At 45.5% G+C, this 17,500-nt stretch overlaps 1 protein-coding gene across 4 annotated transcripts in view; it reads left to right on the plus strand.

The window, feature by feature from the left end:
• LOC122873927 (mitogen-activated protein kinase kinase kinase kinase 3-like) overlaps positions 1–17,500 on the plus strand; it is a 67,547-nt gene that overhangs the window by 13,436 nt on the left and 36,611 nt on the right. For 2 of the 4 annotated variants that reach the window (XM_044191295.1, XM_044191293.1), the window contains exons 2-3: positions 13,085–13,175; positions 14,179–14,243. In XM_044191295.1, the coding sequence (XP_044047230.1) occupies positions 13,085–13,175; positions 14,179–14,243 (156 nt within the window). Of the gene's footprint in view, positions 1–8,062; positions 8,121–13,084; positions 13,176–14,178; positions 14,244–17,500 lie in introns of those variants that run through there. The other 2 variants (XM_044191294.1, XM_044191296.1) reach the window with 2 other exon arrangements.

Genomic DNA, 17,500 nt, shown 5'->3' on the forward strand with positions numbered 1-17,500 from the left:
GCAAAACCATTGTTTTCCTACGGTACAGCGCGCCTGGCATGCGCTCCTCTCTTGCTCCGCGCTTCGCATTTTTCTAGCGGTTTTTAGTTTAGATGTGCATAAAAGTTTAAAAAATCCTCAACTTTTCAGCAGCACAAGGCGTGGAGTTGTCAAACTTGGCCCAGACCGCCAATCACATCATGCAAGAGTCTGGCTTTACTACTTTACAACTTTCTTCCTGTTTTTGAGCACCCAGGTGAATCTCTCTGAGTATAATGCCATATACTGTAGGACTGTGAGAGAGCTACGCTCCTCAGGCGCACCAGCTGGTTTGGCATTTTTTTAAGCGTCTGTGGCTGTAGTGGTGCGGCTCTGTGTGATTGCCCCTTCAGTGTGGTTCCAAGTGGACTCTGGTGGTGTGTTTGTGTTCTGAAGGCATAGACAACTGCAGGATTTTTGAATAGTAGATCTGTGATTTTAACATGATTTCCAAAACTAAACCATTAAATCCATGTTGACTGTGAACTGTTCAGGAAGAGATCTTCTAATCCATCTGTATTAGTGTTTGTATTCTCTGTGTTGAGTGTGTGACACAGAGATCCTCCTGTAACTAAGGGATGGTTCAGGACTCACCCCAGCCAGCCCTAACTATAATCTTTATCAAAGAGGAAAGTAAGCCTGCTCTTAAATGTGGAGATGGTGTCTGAACTGAAGGCTCTGGCTCCCGGTCTACTTTTGGAGACTGTAGGAACCACAAGTAACCCTGCATCCTGGGAGCGCAGCGTTCTAGTCGGGTAATAGAAGCTTATATGGGAGAGATATGATCTCTTTTCCTGGTTCTTGTCAGTACACGTGCCGCAGCATTCTGGATCAACTGGAGAGTCTTAAGGGACTTATTCAGGCAGCCGGATAATAAGGAATTGCAATAATCCAGCCTAGAAGTAACAAATGCATGCACTAGTTTTTCTGCATCAGTTTGAGACAGGATGTGCCTGAGTTTTGCAATGTTGCGTAGGTGAAAGAAGGCAACTTCCTTGAAGTTTGTTTCATGTGGGAGTTAAAGGATAAATCCTGATCAAAGATAACTCCGAGGTTCCTTACGGTGCTGCTGGAGGCCAGGGCAATGCCATCTAGAGCAACTATCTATCTATCTTCAGATAATGTGTCTCTGAGGTGTTTTGGGGCCAAGTATAATAAGTTCAGTTTTTACAGAGTTTAACTTAAGAAAATTGCAGGTCATCCAGGATTTTATGTCCTAAAAGCATGCTTGAAGTTTAGCGAACTGGTTGTATCTGTCTTGATTGATAGATTTGAGTGCGCCAGCCCGCATGCTGCCTGTTGCTGTAGCTCCGTCTCGTCGTCTTACTTTTTCCAACTTTTAACTTTACTTTTTCTTCCAAACTTGAGTAACTTGTGTGTAACTGTAATTTAAACTACGCTCTTTGCGAAAATGAGGGTAGAAAGTGTTTTTGTACTTTTTTTCGTCGTGGAATTTCTTCTTCTGCTACTCGGTCGGGCACCGCTGCAGATCAGCTGTTTGGCCGCATTGTTTACACCAGGAACAGCTGATCGCGCTGAAGCCGGGCAGCATGGCGCCCAGGACAACTGATGTCCCCACGGAGATCTGGAGGAGAACACACCGAGGATGCAGAGGTGGAACGGGCGGCGAGGGAAGAGAGAGGGTGCAGACAAAAGAGACTTAAGAATAAGAGATTTAAGCCGTGTCTGCCTTCTCTCGTCATGGGCAACGTGAGATCGCTGGCGAATAAAATGGACGAGCTAACGGCGTTAACCCGAGCCAGACGGAGTTCCGTGAGTGTAGCTTGATGTGCTTCTCTGAGACATGGCTACACCAGGATATCCCGGACCATAACGTTTCCATCGACGGCTTTCAGACTGTTCGGGCCGACAGGGATCACACCGGGCGCGTAAGCGGAAAGGCGGTGGGCTTGCTGTTCTAGTTAACAACAGATGGTGTAACCCTGGTCACATTACCATCAAGCAGAGTATCTGTAGCCCGGACATTGAACTGTTAGCTGTGGGACTCCGGCCATATTATCTGCCACGGGAATTTTCACATGCCATTGTTGTGGCTGTTTACATCCCCCCCTCTGCTAACCCGGCATCGGCGTGCAACGCCATTCACACCGCCATAGCACATCTACAGACTCAACACCCGAGGGCACTCATATTAATCTCTGGTGACTTCAACCATGTCAGTGTTTCAACAACACTGACTAATTTCACCCAGTATGTGAGCTGTCCTACTAGGGAGGAGAGGACACTGGACCTGCTGTATGCCAACGTTAAGGATGCATACAGCTCTTCTCCCCTCCCCCCTCTGGGTAGGTCAGACCACAACCTGGTTCACCTTAAACCCTGCTATGTGCCTCTAGTTAAAAGGCAGCCTGCGACCACAAGGACAGTGAGGAGATGGTCAGGGGAGGCCTATGAGACACTGCAGGAATGTTTCAAGTGACAAACTGGGATGCACTCTGTGAGCCTCATGGAGAGGACATTGACGGGCTCACTGAGTGCATCACTGGCTACATTAACTTCTGTGTGGACTGCAATGTCCCAACTAAGACGGTCCATTGTTACCCAAATAACAAACCGTGGGTAACAAAAGACATCAAGGACATTCTAAATGCCAAGAGGAGGGCCTTTACTGATGGTAATAGGGAGGAGGTGAGGGCAATCCAGGCCGACCTGAAGGTGAAAATCAGGGAGGCCAAGAGAAGTACAGGAGGAAGCTGGAGCGGAAACTCCAGCAGAACAATATGAGGGAGGTCTGGAGCGGCATGAAGACCATCACTGGCTTCAGACCGACTGGCAGCAGAGGAGTTGAAGGCAGCTTGGACAGGGCCAACGAACTGAATCTGTTCTTTAACAGATTCGACACACCGGCTCCTGGTCATCCCCCTCTAACTCAGCTGCTGTCGGCCCTCAATCTCCTCTGAGTACTCTGCTCCCCCTCCCCATCAGGCTAACGGCCCTCTCAGACCGACGACTCCCCCCACCTGTAACTTCTGCTGTGTGCCTGATGGCTGACCAGGTGAGAGGACAGCTGATGAGGCTCCACTCGAACAAGGCTGCAGGCCCCGATGGCGTTAGCCCGGGTGCTAAAAGCCTGTGCCCCCATCTTTGTGGAGTCCTTCAACACGTCTTCAACCTGAGCCTGAGTCTTCAAAGGGTCCCCATTCTGTGGAAGACATCTTGCCTCGTTCCTGTGCCGAAGACGCCACGCCCCAGTGGCTCCAAGGACTACAGACCGGTGGCACTGACCTCCCACATAATGAAGACCCTGGAGAGACTAGTGCTGGAACAGCTGCGGCCCATCGTCAGACCACTCCTGGACCCCCTTCAGTTCGCCTACCAGCCCGGCTGGGAGTCGAGGACGCCATCATCTACCTGCTTAACCGCATCCACACCCACCTGGACAGGCCGGCAAGCACGGTGAGGATCATGTTTTTGACTTCTCCAGTGCTTTCAACACCATCCGGCCTGCCCTGCTGGGAGAGAAGCTGGCAGCGATGCAGGTGGGCGCCCCCTTGTGTCCTGGATTGTGGACTACCTGACTGGCAGACCACAGCACGTGCGGCTGCAGCACTGTGTGTCAGACAGCGTGGTCAGCAACACTGGGGCCCCTCAGGGGACTGTCCTCTCTCCTTCCTCTTCACCATCTACACCACGGACTTCAGCCACCACACAGAGTCCTGCCACCTTCAGAAGTTTTCTGATGACTCTGCTGTGGTGGGATGTATCAGCGGTGGTGATGAGACGGAGTACAGGGCTGTGGTGGGTAACTTTGTTTCATGGTGCGAGCAGAACCATCTGCAGCTCAATGCGACAAAGTCAAAGGAGCTGATTGTGGATCTACGGAGGGCCAAGGCACCAGTGACCCGGTTTCCATCCAGGGGTCAGTGTGGACATTGTGGAGGACTACAAGTACCTGGGAGTATACTTAGATAACAAACTGGACTGGACCAAGAACACTCAGGCTGTTTACAGGAAGGGCCAGAGCCGCCTCTATTTCCTGAGGAGGCTGAGGTCCTTCAACATCTGCCGGACAATGCTGAAGATGTTCTATGAGTCTGTGGTGGCCAGTGCTATCCTGTATGCTGTTGCATGCTGGGGCAGCAGGTTAAAGGTAGCGGACGCAAACAGACTGAACAAACTGATCCGTAAGGCCAGTAACATTGTGGGGTGGAGCTGGACTCTCTGGCGGTGGTGTCAGAGAGGAGGATGCTGGCCAAACTACACGCCATCTTGGACAGTGTCTCCCACCCGCTCCATGACGTGCTGGCTAAACAAAGGAGCACCTTCAGCGGAAGACTCATCCCACCAAAGAGCACCACAGAGCGCCACAGGAAGTCATTCCTGCCTGTGGCCATCAAACTATTTAACTCCTCCCTCTAAGGATTAGTCTGTTTGACCCTAGGTCACTAAACTGGACATTGAGCATTACATCTCCGCCATAATTAATAATAATTGTGCAATATTCTGTTTACTCCTCAAGTGCAATATTAGTTTTCCCTTGTTAGTTTTTCTTATTTATTGTTACGGATATACCTCAATTACTCTCGACAGTACATGCACCTCCGCTTTTACTATTATTTATTACATAATTAGTGACATTGTATTTATACTGTACTTCACCATCTACCAGTAAACCCACTTGGTACTCGACACTTAGTTTATCTTATACTTATACCAACATGTTACTTAATTTATTTATTTCTGACCTGTTTATAGTGTATAATATCGTTTTCTCCTGTGTGCACTGACGTAAAGGCGAGCTACTGTAACAAAGAGTTTCCCTACGGGGATCAATAAAGTATTTCTGATTCTGATTCTGATTTATTTGGGTATCATCAATTGCATAACAATTAAAGTGGTCATATTATGCTCATTTTCAGGTTCATAATTTTATTTTGGGGTTGTACTAGGACAGGTTGAGATGGTTTAATTTTCAAAAAACACCATATTTTTTCTTACACTGCTCATTGCTGCAGCACCCCTTTTCACCCTGTGTCTCAAACGCTCCGTTTTAGCTAACAAGTGAGGCGTCTCGCTTCTAACCGATCTTTGTTGGGAGTTGTACATGCGCAGTACCTAGATAGGGACTACTACCCAATCAGAAGCAAGAGTAGGGCAGGTCCTGATGAGCAATTTCATATTTAGGTGTACTTGTGGAAACTGCTCAGTTCATGCATTATGACACCCTAAAGACCTTGGGCTTTTTCGCTTTGCAAACCTATTACATGAACAAAAAATATATATAACACAATAAAGGAAAGGGGAAAAGCCAAAAAGCACAATATAACCACTTTAAAGTTTATGGAGTGTTTCCTAATAATACTGCCTAGAGGAAACATATATAAGCAGAATAGAATCGGTCCAAGCACAGAACCTTGTGGAACTCCGTGACTAACTTTGGCGTGCACGGAGGACTCACCGTTAACATGTACAAACTGAGATCGATCTGATAGATAGGATTTAAACCAGCTTAGTGCAGTTCCTTTTAATGCCAATTAAATGTTCCAGTCTCTGTAATAGGATGTGATGGTCAATGGTGTTGAACGCAGCACTAAGATCTAACAAGACAAGTAAATGGACTGTTCACAGTTCATTTACTTGCAACTCTGGACTGCAACTCTGCCTCCTGGTCTCAACTCTGAATCCGACACTGTCTTTGCATATGTACACACCGACTCAACATTAACTTTAGTGACCTCCGATTGGCGTAATCGGGAGTCATTACCGCCGACGTGAATAACAATCTTACTGTATTTACGTTTATCCTTAGCCAGCAGTTTTAAATAGGATTCAGTGTTTCCCGTTCTGGCCCCAGGAATACATTTGACTATGGTCGCTGGTGTCGCTAACTTCACGTTTCTCAAAATGGAGCTGCCAATAATCAGAATTGGTTACTCAGCTGAATGGGGAGAACTTGTTAGAAATGTGGCCTTCTGCTTAGGGCTATGCTTCTTTCGGACGGAAACCCAGCCACCCTCCTACGTACCGGCTAATGGGGGCTGGCTAACTACAGCAGCTAACAGTTGAGTTTCCATGATGCGGAGCCGCGTTTCCAATTCACTAAGCCTCGCCTCCAACACTACAAGTAAACTACATTTATTACATGTATCATTACTAAAGGAGGCAGAGGAATAGCTAAATATGTGACACACCAAGCAGGAGAGTGAGAGAGAGAGAAGCCAGTGCTAGCTGCTAAGCTAAAGAACGGTAGCTAGCAAAACTGAATAGCGTGTAAACTGTGGGATTAGCGAGAAAGTCACTAAAAGAAGGAGAGCGCTATGAGTGCTTGAGCAGAACTAATGTACATTTAAATGTGTAACATATTATTAGTTGCTGTAATGAATAATCAAGCAAAATTAACTGTGATGGACTAGAGCAGCAAAAATACGCGACCAGTAACACACAAGCACTGGCGACTGGAAAAGAGACAATACGCTTACGACAGCACATCAGTGCGTCAGCTCACAAGTCCGTTGTTTGCATTCTTGGGTTTGAGCAACGGCCTGAGTGACGTCATAGTGACATATTGACTCAGCTGTGGTTGCTGCTCGCTGCCCTGCTGAGAGGGAGCTCATCAGGGATTCAACACACACTCCGCCCCCTCACCTTCACTGATCAATACCTGGGTGGGCCATTTCCCACGATCCTCTGCTCTGCCCCACTCTGTGTGTGTGTGTGTCATTAGCATTGTTAGCATCAGACTGAAGTTATTGATCGCTGTCCCGAAGCTCCATCAGCTCATATCGACCGACCGACAGGACGCTGCTGCTTCACCTTCCATAGGGTCGGGGGGGTCGGATTGGGGGGGGTCGTGATTATCAAGAGCTGTGTTTTAATTAACACTCAGTCAGGGTGCAGCAGTGTGTTCGCTCTCAGAGGTGTGAATATAATCGTTGTGTTGAAGTGCTGAAGCGGTGTGATGATGGAGGTCAGGACGGAGGAGGATCGATCAGTGGCAGCCTGTCCTCCATCAGGTCCTCAGATCCCTCCAGACACCTTCCGTGCCTCCTTCTTCTGGCACTGCAGAGACACGAGGAGCCTCCAGCAGATTCAATCTGCACTTTGATTATTAATCAGTCATCAAAAAATCATTTGAATCATCTTCAATTGGAGAAACAAATGTGAATTAGTTTTTAAGACACCCCGTTCTGTAAATAATTCATCATGAGTACGTGGTTGTCCTTTAATGTCCGTTATCTCTTGATGTATAATATCGCATTTCAAGATAAATGTGAAACTGAAACAATGTGCAGAAGATTTGAAGGTTACAGTTTTTAATAACGGTCATTGTGCAAATGATGAGCACGTCATGAAGGTGGGGGTGAGTGCAACAGGGCGGACGTCGAGGCTCGCAGCAGCGGAGGGTTCAGGCACCGGCACGATGGAGGTGAGGTGGTTTTGAAGCGCGGGGGGACAGCTGCCTGGGCCAGTGACAGATGGAGATGTCAGCCAGGACCTCCGTCAGCTTCCCAGCACAGGTCCGAGGAGGCCGTCAGGGCCAGCAGCCTTACCTGCTTTAATCCAGCTCAGCGCAGCACCGGGGGGGGGCTGGTGGTCTGCGGGGAGCAGCCTGGATGGCCTCCTGCCTGTCCCTGTCAAAGCGACCATAAAAGTTGTTAAGCTCATCGGGGAAGGAGCTGTCGGAATCCATATGGATAATTATCATATTGATCAGTTTTGACAAGAACTGAACTGTGTTGAACCAACACGCACACACACACACACACTGCTGCTTAAAGATGCATTAATTGATCGTGAATGTAAGTCAGTGTAATGTCCCCGAAAACGATGGTAACGATGGTGTGTGTGTGTGTGTGTGTGTGTGTGTGTGTGTGTGTCCTGCTGAGGGATAAGACTTGGTTTTAGGGTTCAGGTGACAATCAGGTTAGGGTAAGGGTTAAGGGTCAGGGGCTAGGGAACGCATTATGTCAATGTTTGTATGAGTGTGCAGCAGTTAGTGTTGCAGAACGTTTGAAACGTGATGATGAGAACAAACGTAAAACAAATGTTGATGATAAAGAAATGATCTCTCTCTGTCCGTCAGGCGAGGAGCGTCAGCACCGGAGAACTGGCTGCCATCAAGGTCATCAAACTGGAGCCTGGTAGGATTCAAACCAGCAACCTGTGGCAGCAGCATCCCTGCATCAGTTCACACTGTCATCATCCACCACTGCATCATCATCATTCACTGACATCATCCACCGCTGCATCATCATCATTCACTGACATCATCCACCGCTGCATCATCATCATTCACTGACATCATCCACCGCTGCATCATCATCATTCACTGACATCATCCACCGCTGCATCATCATCATTCACTGACATCATCCACCGCTGCATCATCGTTCACTGCTCACTCAGCTGTACCTGTATGATAAACGTGTGATTGTGTGTCGTCAGGTCGGTTTAGCGTTCTGCTCAAAGTCTCTTATTTTGAAAATGGTGTCTCCGTGTTGCAGTGACTTCCTGGTGACATGGTAGGTTAATTTCTGATTGGAGGTCCGTTGTTAACGGATGACTGAGAGGTTTTCACATGTTTAACAGGTGCAGCTGATAGTGAAGATCAGTGTGAAGCGTGTTAGTGATGCAGCTCTTCATCATCTTCATCATCTGGCTCATTAATCAGCGCAGACAGACTGCAGCAGTCAGCAGGTGGTCCAGCGGCATCTCACTGCGTTACTGTGTGTGTGTGTGTGTGTATATAATCATCATTCTGCAGGTTAACACACACACAGTCTGCTGTATTACTGTCTTTATGAGGACACTGATGTTTTTATTAACCTGCAGAAATTATTCAAACAACTGCACACAGCGCCCCCTACAGGCTGCAGAGTGCATTACAAACAGCATCCTGATCATTTATGTGTTCTTACAGTCATTTACATAGCTTTTATCCAAAACGTTTTACAATTTATCTCTCATTCATTCACCCATTCATTCACACACACACACACACACACACACACACACACACACACACTGCAGGGTGCTGGCCAACCATCAGGAGCAATGTGGGGTTCAGTGTCTTGCCCAAGGACACACAGAGGAGGAGGTGGTCCTGAGGGGGGCGCTGGGGGAAAGATCACGGAGTCATTAACATCTAAAGGGTTCATCCTCTGGAGAGCAGGAAGCAGATCAGGACAGTCTGACCTGGCATTTTGGTTTTCCAGTGCTTGTCTTAAGGTGGCCTGGAGGCAAAGCTTGTCTTAAGGTGGCCTGGAGGCGAGGCTTGTTTTAAGGTGGCCTGGAGGCGAGGCTTGTTTTAAGGTGGCCTGGAGGCGAGGCTTGTTTTAAGGTGGCCTGGAGGCGAAGCTTGTTTTAAGGTGGCCTGGAGGCGAGGCTTGTTTTAAGGTGGCCTGGAGGCGAGGCTTGTTTTAAGGTGGCCTGGAGGCGAGGCTTGTTTTAAGGTGGCCTGGAGGCGAGGATGGTCACTGACAGGAGTGATTGGTGCTGACTCAGCAGCCATGTCGGTCCTGCAGGATATAAATAGAATCAGTCGAAGTCGATCAGTGCAGGAACAAACGAGTCACTCCGATCAAACTGAAATCACTGCAGAGTTCAGAATCACAGTTCTGTGCAAACAAAAATGTGAATGACAAACATTTGTCAGTGAAACATTAAATCAGAGTCGGAGGAGACAAGAAGTCGGCTTCTTAATGTTGCCGTCAACGTATGTTGACCGCATTTTAGGATGATTGACATGTTGACAGTCACAGGTCAACTTTTTAAAAAACATCCTGTTTTCTTTCGTAGAAAAGGTTTCAGTCGTAGTCATCTGGACACTGTTTTCAGAATCAAGACGTCTCAATTGAGAATGACTTCCGGATGGGAGCCGAAACGTCTTGATTCTGAAAACAGTGTCCAGATGACTACTCCTGGACGAATGAGGGACTACACCGTCATCCTGTTTTCTTGTCAGCAGTTTTCAAGTTTCTGCTCTCCAGACCGTTTGGATGAGCTCGGAGTGGATGGATGAATTTTCTTTTGTCTTTTGAATGAAAATGCAAACATCAGTCACAGTTGTGAGGGATAACAAGTGATTTTCATTGTGAGTTTTTGTTATTTTCTCAGAGGAAAAAGAATTTCCACCAACAAACAAAAAAAGTCTTTATTCAGAAATCTTAAGCTGATGGTGTTTGTGTTTCAGCAGCAGAGTGAAACCTCTCCTCCAACATCAGCTCACGGCAGAACCTCTATTTTAATGAGACGTAACATAAATCCTCCATATTTTTATTATTCTGATCAGCTGGAGGAGGACGGTTGAGGCTCTAATGAGGCCTGAAGCCTCCGGCAGCAAAGATCCACAACAAAGACTCTTTGTTCTCTCTCTTTGAGCGTTTCTTCTCAGCACTGACATGATGAACACATTCATCCATGGACAAAATAACAGACACACCCACAACTCTGTCTGCATACTGAGCAGGTGAAGATGCTGTGAGTTTACCTGCTGAACAGGTGCATAACGTTCTCATTCACTCCGTCAGCTGACAGAACAAACACTGAGACTCTGAGCTGAGAAAAGGGCATCCTGGACCTGGTCTTGTTTTGTTTGACCAAAACCCAAGGAGATTCAGTTTACTGAGATATAAAACAGAGAAAAACAGAAAATCTTAAATTATCAAAATAGTTTTTGTTTTTCTGTTGATCGACTAATCAATTAATCGACTAATTTTTTCAGCTCTACATGTCACTCCCCAAGTTTCCTGTCTGTTTATATGCTGTGTTTATCTAATAAATGCAACACGGCAAACAAATAGGTGATAAAAAGGTCAAAGGTTACAGACTCAGTCCGGAAAAACCTAAGGAGAGACCTCAACTAATAGTCCCAGAGAGCATTGCTGTGAATCATCCAATCAGAGAGTTTCAGACTGCCTGAAGAACTTTGTTGGATAAATTCAGACATTTGAATCAGTTGATTTCCTGGCAGTTGTTAGGTTGGTAACAGGTGGTTACTATGGCATTAGTAAGTGGTTGCTAGGTGGATGCAGTGATGGAAATTGTCATTATTTTACTCAAGTACTGTCATTTTACTGCTATTAGTTACTAGCTACTTTGCAGATTAAGATTTTTTAAGTTACAAATATACTGTATGATCAGTATAGAAAATATGATGTAAACTATGACTAGTAGATCTAATAGATTCTCATGTACGTATTATTAAACACCCCAACAGTAGTTCAGTGGGGTGAAAAGGTGTTCGCCTTCCTGATGTCTTTTTTTTTTAGTTTGTCACACTTAAATGTTTCAGATCATCAAACAAATTTAAATATTAGTCAAAGATAACACAAGTAAACACAAAATGCAGTTTTTAAATGAAGGTTGTTATTATTAAGGGAAAACAAAATCCAAACCTACATGGCCCTGTGTGAAAAAGTGATTGCCCCCTAAACCTAATAACTGGTTGCTCCACCCTTAGCAGCAACAACTGCAATCAAGCGTTTGCGATAACTTGCAGTGAGTCTTTTACAGCGCTGTGGAGGAGTTTTGGCCCACTCATCTTTGCAGAATTGTTGTAATTCAGCCACATTGGAGGGTTTTCGAGCATGAACCGCCTTTTTAAGGTCATGCCACAGCATCTCAATAGGATTCAGGTCAGGACTCTGACTAGGCCGCTCCAAAGTCTCCATTTTGTTCTTCTTCAGCCATTCAGAGGTGGACTTGCTGGTGTGTTTTGGATCATTGTCCTGCTGCAGAACCCAAGTTCGCTTCAGCTTGAGGTCACGAACAGATGGCCAGGACGTTCTCCTTCAGGAGTTTTTGGTAGACGGCAGAATTCATGGTTCCATTTATCACAGCAAGTCTTCCAGTTTAAAAACTGCATTTTGTGTTTACTTGTGTAAACACAAAAGTTGAAGCCTGTGGACAGAAAAACTGAAGGCGAGAAGTCAGCTGCGACTCCCAGAGTGCATTTCTGCAAGAAACATCCAATCACAGAGCTTAAAATTATGTTACCTGTGCTGCTAACGGCAGGTGGACGCTAAAGACGTGTTCAGAAAACTGATTTAATGATTTCAGCTTAAATTAATTCAGTTTTAAATTCTGAGTCAATTGTGGATGAATTCAGTAACCATGGCGACACGTTTCTCTCTCAGCGTTTTGATTCTCTACCGCTCTGATTCGCACCTCTGACTGGCCTCTTCTCCACAGCAACAGCAGCTGAGGCTCGTGGGTATTGTAGTATTTAGACCCATGTAAAATGACGGACGAAACCTGATTTCTCAGAAACAAAGTGTGAATAATTCAAACTGGAGGTCAGAACATGAACCTGTATGACGGTTTCATCATCCAGGAGAGTTCTGAGTTTCTGACTTCAGGAACATTCAGGAGATCGTTTAAAGAACAAATTGAAATGTGAACACAGAATTAGGAAAAACACTTCATGAACCACCGACTCCTCACACTTCACAACTCTTTTGTGTTTTGACAAGTGGTTACGAGGGTGTTTAGGGCCGTTACTCGGACGGTAGCAGGGTGTTGGAAGGCCTTTTTCAGTGTTTGCTAAGGTGTTTCTGTGTATCTGTTCGGTGTTCCTGGTGTTTCTAGGTCGGTAACAGGTGGTTTTAATCAGTTCAGCAGCTGCTGAACCATGTTGACGAGAGATTCTGAGTCTCAGTAATGTCAAGAAAGTGTACTGATGGTGCAACATGAAAGATGTTCATGTTCATGGATTCTGTCTCCTGTTTTTATTATTCTTTGTCTTACTTCTATTTGGGGGATATTCAGGCTCTAGGTTTTGGAACTACAGTGCCCATAATGCTTTGGGAGATGTAAACAAGAAGTACAATGTTGCCATGGAGTCAGTGAGTTAGCTGTGGGTTTAACTCACTGACACGTTTGTTAGCCTGTATTTGTTTAGTCAGACTGTCCCATCAGAGCAGCCGAACCAGCAGTCAGCAGCTCCTGTCTGCAGTGGACCCGTGGACGGACAGACAGCTGTCTCTGGATCACTGTGAGACTGAAGGAAACTTAGAAACAGCAGGATTCTCAGGCAGGTTCTGCAGCCGCTTTCTTCTCTGTATGATTTTTCTGTGTTTTCTGTGTGTGTGTTTTGTGGCTGTAGGTGAGGACTTTGCGGTGGTGCAGCAGGAGATCCAGATGATGAAGGACTGTAAACACTCCAACATTGTGGCGTACTACGGCAGCTACCTCCGGTAACTGTTGCCATGACAACAACATCAGAGCCGCAGTTGGTGGTGGTGGTGGAGGGGGTGTTTAACCAGAAAAGGCCCCTTTACACTGTGATTGTGGGCTCGCTGACACGAACGTTGACGGCCGTGATAGAAACGGAGCTGTGAGACTGGCAGGTTTCACAATGTGACTGCGGCCGTGACACAACCTCAAACCAACCAATCACAACGCGTCGCCGTCATTGTTGTCGCACCGTTTAAATCAGCTTTTAGATCGATCAAACTCACTGTGTGCGTGTGTGTGTGTGTGTGTGTGTGTGTGTGTGTGTGTGTGTGTGTGTGTGTGTGTGTGTGCGTGTGTGCGTGTGTGTGTGTGTGAGTGTGTGTGTGCGTGTGCGTGCGTGTGTGTGTGTGTGTGTGTGTGTGTGCGTGTGTGTGTGTGTGTGTGTGTGTGTGTGTGTGTGTGTGTGTGTGTGCGTGTGTGTGCGTGTGTGTGTGCGTGTGTGTGTGTGTGTGTGTGTGTGTGTGTGTGTGTGTGTGTGTGTGCGTGTGTGTGTGTGTGTGTGTGTGTGTGTGTGTGTGTGTGTGTGTGTGTGTGTGTGTGTGTGTGTGTGTGTGTGTGTGTGTGTGTGTGTGTGTGTGTGTGTGTGTGTGTGTGTGTGTGTGTGTGTGTGTGTGTGTGTGTGTGTGTGTGTGTGTGTGTGTGTGTGTGTGTGTGTGTGTGTGTGTGTGTGTGTGTGTGTGTGTGTGTGTGTGTGTGTGTGTGTGTGTGTGTGTGTGTGTGTGTGTGTGTGTGTGTGTGTGTGTGTGTGTGTGTGTGTGTGTGTGTGTGTGTGTGTGTGTGTGTGTGTGTGTGTGTGTGTGTGTGTGTGTGTGTGTGTGTGTGTGTGTGTGTGTGTGTGTGTGTGTGTGTGTGTGTGTGTGTGTGTGTGTGTGTGTGCGTGTGTGTGTGTGTGTGTGTGTGTGTGTGCGTGTGCGTGTGTGTGCGTGTGTGTGTGTGTGTGTGTGTGTGTGTGCGTGTTTGCAGCAGGGAGAAGTTGTGGATCTGCATGGAGTTCTGTGGAGGAGGATCACTGCAGGACATCTACCACAGTGAGACACACACACACACACACACACACACACACACACACACACACACACACACACACACACACACACCTCGTTATGTAAATGTTGGTCTCGTGTCTGAACATGTGAGTTGTTTTTCTGTCTCGATTGTTTAAACATTTCTGTACTAAATTAATCACTTCATCATTGTCTCATTTGGACAAAGAAAGTAAAATCAGGTTAATAAACTTTTTTCCCCCAAAGTATTTTTTAGTAATTATTTAGGTTACAGAATAAAATCTGAAATACAGTTAAGTTCTAATAAAATCCCGTCCCACAAGTAACCTTAACCTATCGCACCTTTACAAATTACAGTATGACAAATCAAAACACAGGTTCAACGGTAAGTTTGATAAACAGTTTGTAAACACACGAAGAACACAAATGGCGTAAAGAGAAGGGAAAGAGGGGGTTACAAAACTAAAATTCAAAGAGATCAAACGGTGGCAGTGGTGGAGGTTATATCTATACGGGCGTCCATCTTGTCCACCTGATCCAGAACTGCTGAAACTAAAAGTTGAGGCACAGCCTCGTGTGGTATAACGAAGTTGTTCGAGGGTCAGATGATGCATAAGATCTCTAAAACATAGTTTGAAAGTTGGAGGGAATTTTTCCTTCCGTTTAAGCAGAATAAGTCTCCTAGCTAGGAGTGGAGCAAAGGCTGTCGTGTTTCTGCCGCATGGATTAAGACGGAGATCCTGCGGTAACATGCCAAATATTACTATTACTATTCTATAGATTCCCAGTATGTCAGAAAAGAATCCACAGTGATCACGTTTAGGATCGATATTTGGTGTAAATTTGGCTAATCTCGCTTTAGACCAATGCAGTCCATTTACTATCTTTAATTGTAAACTTTATGGTTTAGACAAATTGAAGATGAGTGTATCTTCTATAGATTGCCATATATCCTTAGAAAGTTCTGTATCTAGTTCTTCTTCCCATTGTCTTGGGCCTTTAATTTGAAAGAGTTGAGTAAAGTGTAGATTTGACCAATAACCTCTTTCGGACAGGAACTGAGCTCCAGAACCGGCTCAAGCAGAGTGCGACGATACAAAGCTGTGAAGTTACAATTACTTGAAAAAGTGAGAGTTAGGGATTTTCAATCTCAATCTCAGCTGCTCAGATGAAACCAAATTATCACTGACATACAAGTCCTTTTAATATGACTAATCCATTTTTGGTCCAGGTGTTGAAAGGTCCATCTGTAAAAGAGGGTTTAAACATATTATTTCTTGCTATAAGGGGCATTGATTCATAAATTATTAAGTGAAAAAGCTCGTCTGAACTGTGCCCAAACCTTCAAGGAGTGCTTCACGGCTGGGTTCGTAGAGCGTCGGGGCACAGGTTCAGGCGGTGGGAACTCGAGGTCCACACGACAAGTTCTCTAACTGTAACCGTTTTGGGCCGTTATCATGTGAAGCCAAAATAACAGAGCAGATATTAGCTGCCCATGATAATACTGAAAGTTGGGTAAGGATAATCCTCCATGTGTAGACCACACCATGTAAATACGATGTAAATCGAATGATGTTTGTCACAGAAGGCTGACTTCCTGTTGCCAGTAGGTGGCGCTATGACAGTAACTAAATATTGTCATGCAGACGTGTTCGGGGCGGACTCTTATCATACATGTGACGTTTGGTCAGATGGCCCCATGTACAGTAAAGTTACAACCACTTCCTGTTTCATGGCGAAACATCCAAATTCACCGGCTTTAACTCCAGCTCTGAGCAACTTTTCATCGTGAAGGTCTTTAGATTGCTCCTCAAAATGTTTAATCGTTCCGATTAATTCTCTAGGAGGAGTTCGTTAAAGTACGGAGCCTGTAAATGCCGAAAAATGGCCGAAAAGTGCACATTCAATTAAAAATGGCGGACTTCCTGTTGGGTTTCGGGTATGGCTCCAAGAGGCTTTTTTGTTCGTCTCGGCATCTTACATGTGCCTCCCAAATTTCGTACATCTGGGTGAAACCACATGGAGAGGCTGAATTCTTTTTAAATTTCCTGGGCGTGCCATGGAGCCATTTTGCCCCGCCCATTTCCGAAACCCATGAAATTAAAAGGTTTTCACCAGTCCCGATGAGTGTGCAGAGTTTCACAACTTCTCGAGCACCTTTAGGGCCTCAAAAATGTGATTCATTTGTAAAAAGTTAGAATCCTATAGGGCCACGATAGGGCCAGGACGATGATATTGGCCCACTGTGTATTGAAGTAGGCTAATCAATTAATCTCGGCGGCCGCACGCACATTCAGCTTTAGCCTACACACAAGCCGACGTTAGATTAACACCAAAATATACCTCAAACTCACCACTCCGCCCAACGAGAAGAAAGCCAACCCTTTGCAACGACCCCCGTCTTCTGACCCAGAATATCCCCCAAGGAAAGTTTATTCCGGCAGCGAAGAATCGGGACAGTTTGCAACTAGATGAGCCCGAACGCCGTTCACCTGCATGCGCACGATCATTTCCCCTCATCCCTAGCCCTCGGCCTGCATATAATATAATATATAATATAATCAACGGATAGCACGCACGATGCATCGCGTAATTCAAGAGCAATAGAAAGAAAGGACGGTATCCCGGAGCCGCTGCACCTGTCTGAGTCTGTTTGCAGGCGTCGAGGGCGAATGTGGGGGTGAGACCTGTGTTTCACTGACGAGTTACTTTTTGAAGTAAAACAAAAAATCAAAGGCACTTTTCTAAACTTTATTTTAATGTAATATTATTGAATTTGATCTTTTTACTCACATTTGAGCCATCATCTCACAGTTAATGATCCTTTCGTTTGATCCCGAAGCTGAAGCACTTTGTAAAGTCTGTTTCATTATGAGCGCTATAAAGAAATCATTGATCATCTGTCTGATGTGTAATAATAATGATTGAGATATCACAGCTGATGATGTTTACAGGTACATGTGATGAATTATTAATACAGGTGCTATAAATATCAACAGTGGTGTGTAATGACAGCTGTTCTGTTGGAGAAGCAGTCGGTGAAACTACATACATATATATATATATATATATATATATATATATATATATATATATATATATATATATATATATATATATAAAATAAATATATATATATATAAAAACTTCTTCTTTGCTGTTTTTACGTGTTGGAGCATCAAGTGGCTCCTGTGTCAACATGACTGAGATTTATAAAACCGAACCCGGCGAACACGTGACTCCTGGTGTTTCCCTAAATGTCTCGTCTTCTCTGAAGAAAG

This window comes from Siniperca chuatsi, linkage group LG3 (assembly GCF_020085105.1).
Source record: "Siniperca chuatsi isolate FFG_IHB_CAS linkage group LG3, ASM2008510v1, whole genome shotgun sequence".
Taxonomy (NCBI): domain Eukaryota; kingdom Metazoa; phylum Chordata; class Actinopteri; order Centrarchiformes; family Sinipercidae; genus Siniperca; species Siniperca chuatsi.